Source organism: Eumetopias jubatus, unplaced genomic scaffold (assembly GCF_037043125.1).
Source record: "Eumetopias jubatus isolate StellerSeaLion01/CBP00866 unplaced genomic scaffold, mEumJub1_p1.0 scaffold_17, whole genome shotgun sequence".
Lineage (NCBI taxonomy): Eukaryota > Metazoa > Chordata > Mammalia > Carnivora > Otariidae > Eumetopias > Eumetopias jubatus.
This window is the reverse complement of record NW_028274823.1, coordinates 68720355-68735300: the sequence shown is the minus strand read 5'-3', so window position 1 is coordinate 68735300 and position 14946 is coordinate 68720355. Positions and strand designations below refer to the sequence as shown.

General features: G+C 37.8%; 1 protein-coding gene across 1 annotated transcript in view; it reads left to right on the top strand.

Annotated features, from left to right (window-relative positions):
- The window catches only part of BICC1 (BicC family RNA binding protein 1), a 304648-nt gene that overhangs the window by 276148 nt on the left and 13554 nt on the right, over positions 1-14946 (top strand). Inside the window, exons 10-17 of the mRNA XM_028123991.2 lie at positions 260-446; positions 2271-2432; positions 3028-3224; positions 3362-3494; positions 4023-4179; positions 6257-6422; positions 9308-9347; positions 9737-9891. Coding sequence (XP_027979792.2) covers positions 260-446; positions 2271-2432; positions 3028-3224; positions 3362-3494; positions 4023-4179; positions 6257-6422; positions 9308-9347; positions 9737-9891 — 1197 coding nt within the window. The remainder of the gene's footprint in view (positions 1-259; positions 447-2270; positions 2433-3027; positions 3225-3361; positions 3495-4022; positions 4180-6256; positions 6423-9307; positions 9348-9736; positions 9892-14946) is intronic.

Genomic DNA, 14946 nt, shown 5'->3' with positions numbered 1-14946 from the left:
ATCAAGATTTATGTACAGCTTCTATCCCAGTGCCTGAAACACAGGACACACCCAGTAAATTATAACTAACCCTTTATGGTTTTACCACAAGGAGTAAACATAAGAAATAAGTAGTTAGAATTTTTAGTTGATTTTAAAACCGCATCAGTATATTCCTTTTTGGAATCCTTATTACCATATTCATTTCTAACCCACCTCCCCAATTCACTGTAGACTGTTTGCATGTCACCTTTTTCTTTCCCATTGTGTGTTTTCATAGTCTGTGATTGTGAAAAGTGTTGAGAGAAATGCTTTAAATATGTATGAAGCAAGGAAATGTCTCCTCGGACTTGAAAGCAGTGGGGTTACCATAGCAACCAGCCCGTCCCCAGCATCCTGCCCTGCCGGCCTGGCATGTCCCAGCCTGGACATCTTAGCTTCAGCAGGCCTTGGACTCACTGGACTAGGTATAAAATTTATTATTATAACGCTTCTCATTCACTGGGGGATTGCTTAGCTAGTTCCCTTTCTTTCTACCATTTGGGGCTACATTTTAAAGGCTATTTTTTCCCTTGTCAGACCCTAAGATTAGGTGAAAAAGCAACAAAACTCACATCAATCCATTTTGGGTTTTTTGTTAGACTCCATAGATTTTTTTTTACCTAGATTCTTTTTATTTTGGCATAAATAATCAAGGTCTGACTTTTATTTTCAGTGGCTGTGTTTGTTCTTCTAAATTAAGAATGCCATTGAGAGTGAAGTGAGCAGGCTGACTATAATTTATGTGTTTGTTCTCTCTTGCATTTGCAATATTGCCATCCATCCCTAGAGGTAAAGATTACCCAGTTTGCTTTTCAAAAAGTAATTGCAAATCTGTATGAGGGGTAGGGAGAGGGAGAGGTGAAAGTGAGCAGAACCCCCACTCCCAGTGGTCAGAACTGCATCATCCAGACACAAAGGAAATCTATCCTGCAGCTACCAAGAGGAGCAAATAGACCTGTATTTATATCTAAGGCAAAGAATAGAAGGTGAAAGAGCATCATCCCCTCAGTGCTTTAGTTCTTTGAGAAAGTGAGGTGAGGCGCTTCATAGTTGTGATATGTACCACCTCATTTATGGATTCCTGCCTAACAGGCTAGAGTTCATTGCCATATTGCAGTTATGCTAGTTCACTACTTTCTTGCACATTTTTCAGTAGCCTTAATATAAAAAGTGAATGTAATAACCCTAGAAAATAATTTTGCCTCATGCAGTATTGATCTGAGACAGAAAAAATACTCTCAGCATTCTGTAAATTTTTTTTTCTAATAGCTATTTCTTCCTTTTAAAAATTATATGGTTATAATATGATTAAGATTCTGGGTAGCCATCTCTAGACACCATTACAGTAAAGACAGACACCTTTCCCCTTGGCCTCTGATCTCCCAAAATTGTCCCTTCCACTGGAGATCTGAACACTCAAAACAACACATGCATGTGAGTCAGGAAGGGCCCCTGAGATAATTGAGCAGGAACCAAGTTCTTCCTGCACCAGTGAAAAGATTCAGTTACTCAGTGTTTAAAATGTTTTCATGTCTATTACTATCCGTAATACTTAATACTTAAAATATTCCTGGGAAGTTATATGCAACTTCATATTTTGCTTTAGAATATATTTAAATGCCTGAAGGGAAGTTTCATTACTTAAATCAAACATTAAATCCTTAAAAGAAGCAAAAAACAAAAAATTGTTTCGGAGGAAAGTTTTCATACTCATTGAGATGGACCATGGACCACAGGGAAGTCGTGTGTTTTGACACAGTGAATGCAAACTGTTCCAAGTAGCTTGGCCTCTCCACAAATGGGCCGAATGTAGTCATTGTGCGGCAGGAGAACATTCTCCTGTTCTCTGCTAATAGTAAGTGGTTTGAAAACAGTTTGTTTGGAAACAGAAAACAAATGAGTTATACAGAGAAATAAAAATGAGTCTCCACTTGAGCAGAAGTTTGTTCACCCTGGCTCGTCGAAGTGAGTGCAAAGCAGCTGGTACTGCTTGGTGACCCTGACTGCCTCCCTGGTTTACATACACCTAACTTCCCGTTCTGATCAGCTTCTGTTTGTAGATAGTCCGGGTTCTGTGTTGGAGTTGTAGCATGCAGTATCTCCTGTGAATATTTAAAAGAAGGTAATCTGTCACTCATATTATATTTGGGAAATATTAGACTATCTCAGTGTGCATTCCGAATATTGGTGCCATCTGTATTTTTAAATCTTGAATTTATGCATATTGACTTCGCATTCATTTATTGCAGGTCTTTTGGGGCCTACCACCTTATCTCTAAACACATCAACAACCCCAAACTCACTCTTGAATGCTCTTAATAGCTCAGTCAGTCCTTTGCAAAGTCCAAGTTCTGGCACCCCCAGCCCCACGTTATGGGCACCCCCACTTGCTAACACTTCAAGTGCCACAGGTGAGTATCCTGTAAGTACAATCAAAGGCATGTGGTTTTAGGTGTCCGTTTTTAAATAAAATTTACTAGTGGCTCTTCTCCTTAGGGAAAAATTATGGTTCAAAGCATACTGCAGCTAAACAGAAACTCCCCAGCGTGTAAATTAGTTAAAATGAAGCATGACAAAGCAGTGAGTTTTTCATGAAAGTAGAATATGATCTTCAGACATGACAGACACATCAGGAAAAAGAGTATGATGAGCAAGGAAGCAGTGGCAAAGATACATGAAGCTCACCTGCCTGGTAATTAGGAAATGCCAGTTCCAGGTGGACAAATGTGCTTGACAGGCATATGCACATGCGAAATCTGGCTAGTTTCCTCAGCAGTACAGTGAAGAGCTTCAATTAAATATTCTCTAAAGTCTTCTTCCATTTGAACATTGCTCTGTGTTTTTATAGTAATGTTAAACCTAGTTACAGAGAAGTATCAAAACTGAATTCTCTTACTGAATTTGTAGCAACAGAGATGAAGTTTTTTGTTTTTACTGAAAAAAAGTAATATTTGTTGAATCTGAGTTTTTTCCTGTCTAATATGTCTTCATGAAATGTCATTGTAGGTTTTTCTGCTATACCACACCTTATGATTCCATCTACTGCCCAAGCCACGTTAACTAATATTTTGTTGTCTGGTGTACCCACCTACGGGCACACAGCTCCGTCACCCCCTCCTGGCTTGACTCCTGTTGATGTCCATGTCAACAGTATGCAGACAGAAGGCAAAAAAATCTCTGCTTCTTTAAATGGACATGCACAGGTAATGTCCTTTGCTAGAGTAGTGTGATCTATGCTGTTTGTAAGAGATAAGCCACTGGTAATATGTTTAAACTTTCACCTGAAATGAATTTTAGAATTGTGACCATATCTGTATGTTATTTTCTGTTATCATTTTAGTCTCCAAATATAAAATATGGTGCAATATCCACTTCATCACTTGGAGAAAAAGTACTGAGTGGGAATCACAGTGATCCATCTAGACAGACAACTGGACCTGAGCAGGCATCTCCCAAATCAAACCCTGTGGAAGGTAACTTTCTTTCTGAACTTCATCCTGGTCTGTTACTTGGATAAAGGGGGTTGTAAAGTCTTTGTGGTGATTTCAAGTTGGTTTTGCTAACCATTTATGACTCATCCTGCCTCAAGTATGCAGAAAGACATCTTGAATGAAATTCCAAAGAACACAGGGAAAGATAAACTGAAAAACACTTTCCACAGAAAGAATCACTTCCCATTACATTGGAACGTCAAAATTAAGTGGATGTAATTGTGTAAGAGGAAAGCATCAATTTACTAAATGTTTATAATTTTTTCCCAAGTAGAGTATTTCTTTTTTTTGAAACCCTTTCACCCCTAATAATCTTTTTAAAATGTGAGGGCCTTCTCTTTAGATTTCATCTTGAATGAAATTTGGGGCAGCCTGAATTTAAAGTGTCTTCTTTGCAGCTGAAAGCTGTTATGCCTGGGTCTCCCTTGAGTTGGGTTCTGATTTGTTTCCATCGCAGGTGGTTATTGATGATAAGGTGACATTTGGATTTTCACTTTATCCCTTCTGCAGGTTGTAACGATGCTTTTGTTGAAGTAGGCATGCCTCGAAGTCCTTCCCATTCTGGGAATGCTGGTGACTTGAAACAGATGATGGGTCCCTCCAAAGTTTCCTGTGCCAAGAGGCAGACAGTAGAACTGTTGCAGGGCACAAAAAACTCACACTTACAGTATGTATATTAATCTTTAAAAGTCTTTGATCCTTTGAAAGAAAATGTCTAACAGGCTGGATTTGTTTGAAACTCAGTAGTTGGTATTCTTTGGTTCAAGTGAGTTTGATCTTCTCCAAGAGTGTTTTTTATTTTTCTTTATAATTATCTTTTCTTTTTCCTTTTAAAAAATTCTGTTAAGGAATACCATCTGATAATGTTCATTCTTATATCTTCTCAATAGTGATTGGGTTCGTATCTGGGTTCTCTAAACCATCCCTGTGCTCTGGAACTTTAACATCCTCCCTGCTCTTCAGCAAAGCAATATTTACTCTGATGTTTCTGTTAGAAATTTTCCTGCTGTGAATTCTCCTTCATTTGGCTTTGAATTTCTAACTTAAACTATGGCATCCTTGTTCCAAGGCAGTTAATTGCTGACTTTGGTAATAAATACTTGATAGTTTCATGATTTTATTTATTACAAACCGCAGTGAATATAAATGCATATATTGTAGTCACTGTAACTCCCCATACCATAATAGCACAGTTACAAATGTCTTATCCTTACTCTATTTTCTTTTTCCATTTACTTTATTTTTTTCAAATAGACAGTCTGTTCACACTTAAAAAAAAAAAGGCAATACAGTGGAATGCTTCTATGTTGAAAGATTTTGCTCCCATCCATCTCCCTCCACCCAATTTCCTCTACTGTCTTATTAGTTTTCTTGTATATTCTTACAGAGGAGAGTATCTTAAGACAAATATAGCCTTTATATTTTTATTTCCTGTGTTTCTTACCAAAATCTGTTTTGTTTTTATAAACTCTTTGGTCAGTTAATTACTCTTGTTCCCATTTCGTCCAAATCTGCTTTATCTGTATTTTTCCTTACGTGGTACTAGTAGCTACGGTGAACATTATTCAGCATAGGTTAGAGAAGTAAATTTGCTTTCTTCACTGTGTTGAAGCATTTGAAGGGTATGCCTGTTCTTTTCATCCTTAAATAGGTTCTGAACTTACCTCTCATCTAAATTAAGCTGCACCTCCCGAATGGTCTCTCTGCCTCTACGCTTTCAGCAGCTCAGTCAGTCCTTTATTTTGTTCCAGCAATTTTTTTGAACACAGAAGTCTTGATTGTTACACTCTGGCTTTAAATACACCCGTCGTCCATGTTGCTTGCTTCCTTTGCTTTGCTTACGCTGTTCTCCTGGCCCTCATGCTGCCGAACCTGCAGAGGCCCTTTACATTCAGTTCTGATGTCCTGTGTGAAGCCACCAGGAACTTATGTCAAGCAAACAAAGTGCAGTGCTCCTCCTCTTATATTCCAATAACCTGTTCTCAATTCCTCTGAATTCCCCTGGCACAATGGAACAGTGAATGACAAAAGAAAGAATGAACAAATCAGATCAGCTCTTCAACTAATACTGTTTATTTCTCTTTTACTTGAGCTTAATATACAATTGGATTTGAACTTGAGGTGCATGTATAGGGCATTACCAATCTTGCAATTCAGATAATTTTTCCTATTTTAAGGGTCATTTTTATGTTCATCTATGCACCCTGAACAGGTTTGGGGAAATATTTATTTATCTGATACCTGTGTCATAGTAGATTTGTTAGCAATACCATATGCATTTCACACGCAGGAATTGGATCATCTGCATGCCTTCAGATTGACTTGTTTCTGCTTAGACTGCATATGCATAAGTCATTGCTATCTCTTTGATGTATTCAAATTAGAAATCTTGTCCGTGTGTCTGTTCTGTATGTACCACAGACATACACCATACATACGACATATAATGTTTGGGAAAATGTATCACGAAATAGTTTCAACTCCAGCTCTAGAGTCATATGCTTGGGTTGAGATTCCAGCTGTACCATTTACTAGAGGTATGACCTTGGGTAAGGTACATCCTTTATCTGTAAAATGGGAATACTACTACTACCTACCTCAGGGCAGTGTTGTGAAGATGAAATGATATAACACATGTCAATAGTTGACAGTAGTAAACATATAGTAAATGTGCACACAGGAAATGAAACGTTCAGTATGTTTGTATATAAACATGGAGTGTTAAGTTCCAAACTGTCTCACAGCAGCACTGACAGGTTGCTCTCCGACCCTGAACTGAGTGCTGCAGAAAGCCCTTTGGCTGACAAGAAGGCTCCTGGAAGTGAGCGGGCTGCAGAGAGGGCCGCAGCTGCCCAGCAAAACTCCGAAAGGGCTCGCCTAGCCCCGCGGCCATCATATGTCAACATGCAGGTAATGAGGAGAAACGGGGGAGTCATCCACATGTGGGGTGGTAGGGTTAGGGAATGGGGAATTCAGCAAATGTTTAGCAATAGAGTAGAAATTTGGTTTTCCTTCAACACTCTAGTCAGAATTAAATTTAAATATATATGTAGTAGTTAGGAATTGGTTTTACCATAAACATTAAAAACGAAAAGGTTGAGTGAGAATTCTTCTTTAACATATCATATTAAAATTGACATAAAATGTTCTGTGTTACTATGTCTTATGCAAATGATAATATTTCTCTGTTACTTAAAGTTCAGATAAATGTGAAAGCTGTTACTTGTACGTATTACAGTCTTGGATAAATATAGTATCTTTCTATTTAATGGAGATGATAAATTTGGTGTCATTTAGATAGTTATAAAAATAACTGATGCTTTAGATTTTTGAAAGTAGATGCTAAATATTATTGATGACTATGTTAGTTGAGAGATTTTTATGATTATTTTAAACACTTTCCTCAGCAGGGATCTTCTCTCTATCCATTTTTAAAGTATTAGGCTAATTACTCAAAATAGACTATTGATCATAAAATTCAGAAATTTAATTTCCATATAAACCACAATATGGGAGAGAAGGATTTTGTACTTTGTGCTTTAAGAGACTCTTATAAACATTTGATTTCAGTATCAGAATTACTGGGTAGACTTTCCTACTTCATAGTAAAAGATTTATTATCCCCAAGCCCCCCACCTCCCCCAAAAAGGGAAAAGCTTTTCACAGAATCTTAAAAACAAGCTGTCGTAGCTGTGTCAAAGAAAGTAATTCATGGGGCGCCTGGGCGGCTCAGATGGTTAAGCGTTCACCTTCGGCTCGGGTTATGACCCCAGGGTCCTGGGATCGAGCCCCACATCGGGCTCCCTGCTCCGTGGAAAGGCTGCTCCCCTCCCTCTCCCTCTCCCTCTGCCCTTCCCCCTGCTCATACTCTCTCTCTCTCTAGCTCTGTGTCCCAAGTGAATGAATAAAATCTTTAAAAAAAAAAAAGAAAGTAATTCATGTAACTAAGTTATACTTCTGTAATTTTAGTGAGAACAGTTCAATCCTGCTTGTCTGTTTTTTAATCCTTCACATTTGAACATTTTCATGAGTTATTAGGTATTCATCTAATATCTATAGGTTTTTACATAACCTATGTCCTTTATAAAGTGTCAAAGTTAAAAGAAAAGACATTTGTTACATTTTCTCTGGTGGGTTTATTTTCAGTTAATATAAATTAAAATTGTCTTACATAATAAGTACTCAATCCCCTGTATGATCCCTTTTGATTTTGGTCCATCTTATGGTTCTCTTCTTTTACATCAAGTTTATACCTAGTCAGCCATTTTCACATTCCTTTCTTTTAGGATGGATGAGAATGTTCTTGGTGATAGAGTTTCAACTTAAATAGATGTATTTATGCTACTAATGAAGAGCTAACTTTTAAAAGCACGAAGAACTCAATGATAATAGTCACCAAGCACTGACAGAGAAAGACTGAAGACTTCTCTGATTCCTGCAGCTAAAAATGATCTCTGTCTACTGACCCTTCTTGGAATGCTGTATCTCTAGCTCTCTCTTCACACTTACCTCACTTCCTAATTTATTTTGTAGTTATTTTTTTTTTACACATCCCTGCTAAGATTCTATGTGTTTTGAGGCTCGAGACCATTGTTGATTTGTTGTTGTATTCTACAAAAAGCAACATAATCTCTTTAACCAGAAGACACTCAATAAATATTTATTGAACAAGTGAATTTAGGATCTAATCATTAAAAGTTGATTTTAATTCCCAGTGCCATTTTAGACCTAGGATTTCAAAAACATTATCAAAGTGTGTTATCTAAAAATCTAGCTCTCCTGACTTACTATCATGTTCTTAGAGTTAATCACACATCCTAGTTTGTGTGGGTCAGCCCATTTATTTTTATAATTCTGGCCTGATTTTTATTTGTAGCCCATTTCTCTCTCAGAAGTATCCTGTTTCAGACCATAAATTATATGGACACGCTATATATGCTGGTATAGTCCTCCTAAAAGAAGGGTCCAAAGAGCTCTCACCAGTTGGTTCTTGGCTTTCCTGGTAGGCCTTTAAGACATTCTTAAATCAAACCTTAAATAGTCCCTAAATTGGAGAGCTGAGAACACTGTTTGCATTTGAAATGTAGCTGTGTCTGGACTGCTTTCTTCAAAATGACCTATCTTGGTCCTCAGTAGACCTGACTATGACAGAAGTCACTTATTCATTGTGAGTGGAAAGAATGAATGGTGACATCCTAGTCCAGTACAAGAAGAGGTAGCTAGGTTTAATTTTATTGTATTGCTTAATGTCATTACAGATCAAAGCTAGACATTTGTTATTTATCTCCCTTCAAAAGCAAAGACTGTGCCAATTAGGTGCTAAATAATTTAAGTTGTCTTAACATCATCCCAATTCAGGCCATGCTTTACTTAAGTGAGGAGGGGATGTAGAGAAACAAAGAGGCCAGCTGATAATCAGAAAACATTTTGGTAATGCATTATTTTGAAACTTAGCCTAACTATTATTGGGTTATTCACTATACTTTAGCATCTCTTGGTCCTGGTATGTTAAATATTCACAGTAAATAGGATTTATTTCCCTTTTGAAGGAAAATTTCTAATTCTTGTCACTTTCATGTTAGAAGTAGTTAATTTATTCTAATTAATTAGTTTGAAAACATGTTTAAATTTATCAGACTTGTACTACATTACTGTCACAATATGGTGCAAAGCTTAGCATGTGTCCCAGGCAGATTCATGGGCTGTAGTCAGAACCTTTGTTCTCTAATTATGAGGTATTGGCAAGACATTTGGATAGACTGGCAGTAAAGATATTTTCTCTCTTTTATTTTCAGGCATTTGACTATGAACAAAAGAAGCTATTAGCAACCAAAGGTATGTGCTGTGTTAATGACCTATACTTTGATTTTTTTTTTTCCTAGGGGACCATAAAAAGTTTCCTAGTAGTCATGTTGAATTGAGGAATTGGACCTTCATAAAAAGAAACCTAGAATGTTGAGGTTCAAATTGCACAAATTTTGTTGGGGATGAATGTATTTTGTTGAATAGATTAGCATTAGCGCAATTAAGAAATAATGTAGCATTTTTCAATTTACTGTTACTTTGTATAAAATATTTTATGAAGATATTTTAAGGTATTTTGTGTTAAGAAATAATATGCAGTGATAATTTCTTTACATATATCAAAGAAATAGCATTCATCAATATTTTATTTTAGAAAAACATTAAAAATACCACATTTTTTTATATGCTGTTTCCCAAAGCTATGTTAAAGAAACCAGTGGTGACGGAAGTCAGAACACCCACAAATACCTGGAGTGGCCTCGGGTTTTCTAAATCCATGCCAGCTGAAACTATAAAGGAGCTGAGAAGGGCCAACCATGTGTCCTATAAGCCCACAATGACAACCACTTTTGAGGTTCGTAGTGTTATGCCTTACCCATTCTTCCTGTCTGTTCTCTCAGCAAACAAGAGGTACCATTCTTTATTTACATAAGGAAAAGTTGTTAATGGTGATTTGTTCTAATTTCTGTTCCTGTAAACATTTTGCTATCAAATTGACACAATCTAATATATTATGGTCTTTATGTACCTTCTCTCAAAGTTGTTGATCAGCTGTTAAAGAGATGTAAATTTGGATAAATTTGTTTTTGTTACGGGGAGAGTGTCACAAATGATAGAGCAGGGCTGAGATTAAGCAAAGGACAGATGTAATATTCCATAAAAATGTATAAAGAATCCCTTTATTTAAGGGTATCAATCACGAGCAGAACCACTATAGGGGAGAAAAGGAAAATACTCAACAAAAATAAGTTTTCAGATATGAGTTAAAAATTTAGCATGTTCAGATGTGCCAGGAACACAGCAGGAAGTATCATAAACAAGAGCTCCAAAGTTTTATGTTTCCCAGATGTTGGCTGCACTGCTCAGGGTGAGACTGGGAAGCTGGCATCCTTGCTGTATGGGGAGAGGATCCAGCGTTCCATACTTCTCAGCCAGGCTGCATGTGACTTGCTAAGCAAGGCCTTTTCAGTCCGACGGTATCAGATTTTAGCTGTAAGCCTTTTGTGAGTTGGGGTAGAATTAGAGCACACATATGCACACTCAGTACTGGGGAGAGTATACAAACCCAAACGTGGATAAAAATCATCAGTCCAAGAATCACAGTGTTCAACCAGAACACTGTAGGCTAAGAAACAAATACTGGTTAAGGGTTTCATAATTGTTAGTCTAATAACTAACAATTGTAGATTGACCTTCTTTTCTCCACCAATTTTCCTTGTAATAAATTAGACTGTTGATGAAAGGCAAAAGCAAAATACAATTTTTCCCATTGTTTTTAAGTGTAAAAAAAAATACTAAAAAGAACAGTCTCTTATGAATTTCATTGTCAGACTTAACAGTAGCAACCTGGCAGCCTGTATTTAAAGACTGAAGTTACTGTCAAGCAGCCAGAATGTAGGAACAATTATGAAAAATTGTGAGGCTCTAGGAGGCACACTCCTCTTTCTGCCATTATAGCTCTGAGAGAAAATAAGCTTTCCTTTTGTTGGCAGGGACCTTAAAACTGCTGTGCTGATTCTTAGGCTTTTAGTTGATGCACCTATGGTCATCAGTTTCAGTTACCCTTGCCTTTGGCGGAGTAGAGTGTTAGGTGGTTGATCGTGTTTCTGTAGTTTCAGAGATGAAATATTTTACCCTAGAAATGCTAATTCAGTTGTGTTCTCAAAGACCAGCAGCATTACCGGTTGAAATGATCATTCTGATAATGTAGTAGTCAAGTGAATGGACTATGGGGCCTGACAGCCACCACTGATACATGGACAGCTCTGAGGAGTGACTTCTCCCCTCTGAACCTGTTTTCTCATTTGAGTTGTTTTGAGGATGACTTGGAAGAAAGTGTCCAGTATGTAGCATGGTGTGTGGTAAGTTCTCATAATATTGAGCAGCTACTATTCTTTCAAATGGAGAACTTTACCCTGAAGAAAACCAAGCACTGGCTGAAAGTTGAGATTATGTATATGAAAGCTCACTGCTGGAAGTATTATTCCACATTCAAACTAGATTTGCTTTTTATATCCAAAGGAATACCTCAGAGTATTATATGAACACATAGTGTGCTAAGAACAATTATCTTAAATCACATAATTTATTTCTTTGTGATTTATATAGTGCATTTTTATCCACAAGCTTATTCAGAGCTGCAAGCTCCCAGTGAGGAAAGACAGGCCCTGATCAGTTAAGTGTCTTACTTGAGGTCATGGCAGTAGGTGTTACAGAAAGGACGAGTTTATTTTTTAAAAATTTCCTTATACTTCTGTTATTAATGGTTTAACCCAAGAGGGTACATAGCAAAGGTGATAAGTAAATGATCTAGAACCATGTCGCCATAGCTTAACAGATAGAAGATTCACTTTGGAGAGCTTGGTAGAAATGCACATACTTCCTTCAGAAACTCATTCATCAGATAAGGAGAAGAATCAAGAATCTACATTTTCAGCGAAAGCCTAGTATGATTCTGATGCTGACACCCTTCTAGAAACACTGCTCTCAAGGGGTGTAACACTAGGAGGATGATACAGAAGTTATTTCAGAACCTAAAAGACTCTTCTGCTCCAGCCCCTGTCCAAGGATGGATAGACCACTTTCTGGAGGCAGAGATGTGCAGGGTCCCAGCTCAATGGCTGAACTCCCTCCTGTGGCTTTTCTTGCTTTGGCTATCTTGGGCTAGCCTGTTCCCCCCTTCCTGGCTAATGTCTAGCAACCTGTTCACACTGGAAGATGGGGGAGAGGGTGTGAGCAGCTAGATCAGTCATGGGCTTTCACCATGTAACCTGTTTTTATTTACAGCCCCTTCAACAGTGCTGATGAAAAGATATAACCACACTTTCTTTGGTAATGGTGTTCTAGATTTTCCCTGTTGTGTAAGACTTGAACCTTTCCCTCATGCATCCCAAATCCATTGAAAGGGGATGAAAGTGTCCTTTACAATAGTAAGATCTAATATTATGCAGCAGTTGCTATCTGCACATGCATGCCTTTCCCTTTATTCAGCTATAGGTCAGAGGGCTTAAAAACTGAGCAGTGAGGATTGCTTCTTTGGGTTAGGACATAGGGACAGGGTGGGATGGAGAAGGACCTGGGGTAAAACAGAACTTAAAAAATTTTTATTAAAGGATTAACCACATCTCTGCTTACAGCACTAATATTTTGAAATTAGAAGGTGGCAAGAAACACTCATTTTTCCTTATTCTTTTCCAAACAAAGCAAAACAAAACCAAATGGACAAGTAGAATGCTGATCTATGAGAAGAAGCATGTTTAGCCAATAGGTTCTGATGGGTGTGGGCTGCTCCCTCAGTGCGCCAGGATCAAGGCACACAGAATTTCCTGCTCTAGGAAGCTTGCCTGAGGCAAGAATTTGATGCTTTGAGCTTCTTATTCAGATTTCTGAGAAGCTAGACTTGAGCAGTTGTTTCTAGTTTTTTTAGGGCAGCTTTGAGAAATGAGTCTGTTCCAAAGAGCTCCTTCAGATAAGAAGCAGGCAGCTTGAGGCATTCTTTTGTTTTCTCCAAGACTCAAAAATATGACCCTATCCACTTGATCAAATATTGAGACACAAAAGGTTAAACAAAAGGCTGCTTTGACCTGCAATATCTCTGTCACATCAACAGAACTACGAAAGGTCTGGGATTTTTCCTTCTCTGTTTGCTACCCATCTCTGCCGCATATTCTCTGAAGCAAATAAAAACATGCATTGGGAATCAAAGATGGTTTTTAATTTCACCACCACTAAGAGTAATGAGGTTGTCTGATTATTTTAAGTCTTACAAATCCAAGAATGGAGATGAGCTGTACTTTGTGGTACTTTAAATTAGTGAGTAGATAATGAACTGATATCACAAGATTACGTTTTGCTTAATGTTTTTAGAAATCACCATGTTTAGCCAGGTCTGATAGAGCTGTGTGTATTAAGTCTGCTTAGATCTTAGGTGAATGTATTTTTACTACAGTAATGATCTCATTGACATTTTTCTGGTAGTTGCCAGTTTTGAGCATATTCTTATTTCCCTTGCTACACTGGATTTATCTTGGTTGAAGTAAAATATTAAAGATGGTTTTAACTGAAAACACCATTTCTTTGGTCTCAGGAGCCTTCCTTCCCTCTGCCCCTTCCCAAAAGTCAGCAAAGGGCATCCCATAGATGCAGGAAAATGTATCTATAGATTAATTCCACAAATATTTATTAAACACCTTTTGTGTTCTCGACACAGTTTTAGGGATACAATGCTTGAACACAGGTTCTTGGTTTCATGGAGAGAACTTTCTTTTGGTGTGTACAGAGAGATACAAAACAAATAAACAAGAAGTCTTTAGGTAATAAAAATCCCTGATAAATATGAAACAGAGACTGCTTTAGATTAGGTTGTCATAGCAGGCCTTTATGAGCAGATGACATTTAAGCTAAGACCTAGATGACAAGAAAGGCCCAGCCTTGTGAAGATCTAGAGAAACAGTAATAGGCCTTGATCACCTGAAGTCAGAACCAGCTGTTAAGTTCATGGAGCAGAAGCTTGGTAGGGTGGTGGAGTGTTGAAGGCTGAGAGTTAGAGAGGCAGAGGATCAGTTAGGGAGCACCTCAGCCCATGGCAAAGTACTGGAAAAGCATTATAAGACTATACAGAAGGTATCATTTGTTCTAATTTGCTTTTAAAAAATCAACCTAGTTGCTTTATGGAAAATGGGTATTGGGGTAGGAGGCAAGAGTAGAATAAAATGTTCGTAAGGAGGCAATAGGTGACAGTTGTGGAGATGGAGAGAGGTGGGCAGATTTGGAGTATGTTTAGAGATGACATCAATAGAATTTGTTGATGGATTTGATGTGGTAGGGGAAGGAGGGCTGAGAACAGCCCTCAGTAGCTCTGGGTGAGATGTAGGAATTCTGGGGGAGGAGTGTGTATGGGTGTAGCTAGTGGGGATGAGTAATCAACAATTCAATTTCAAGCACTCTAAGTTTAAAATGCCTACAGGACAGTAAAATGGAATGTCAGATTGGCAATTCCATGATTATAAATTTCAATAGGGAAGTCAAATCTGGAGGTAAAAAGTTGGAAGTCATGGTTGTCATTAAGCTCGGAAAGAGGTTGAGATTACTTAATGAGAATGTGTAGAGAGAGATGAAAAGGAATGCTAGGGCCAAGCCCAGGGTCATGTGACATTTGGAGTGGAAAAGGGGAAGAAGATCCTACAAAGCTGCAGGGGGTAGCCTGGGAAGTGTGGTCATGATGCCTTGAGGAAAAAAGTATTAAAAAGGAAGGGCATGGTTATGCTGCTGTGAGACTGAATTAAGTGAATTTACTGAATAGTGAAAGATTCTCTTAGAATTCCCCAACAAACATACTACTTTGAAAATCAGAGAATCCTGACTTGAATACTATAGATACAGTACAAAGAAAAGTACCAGTGATTAAATA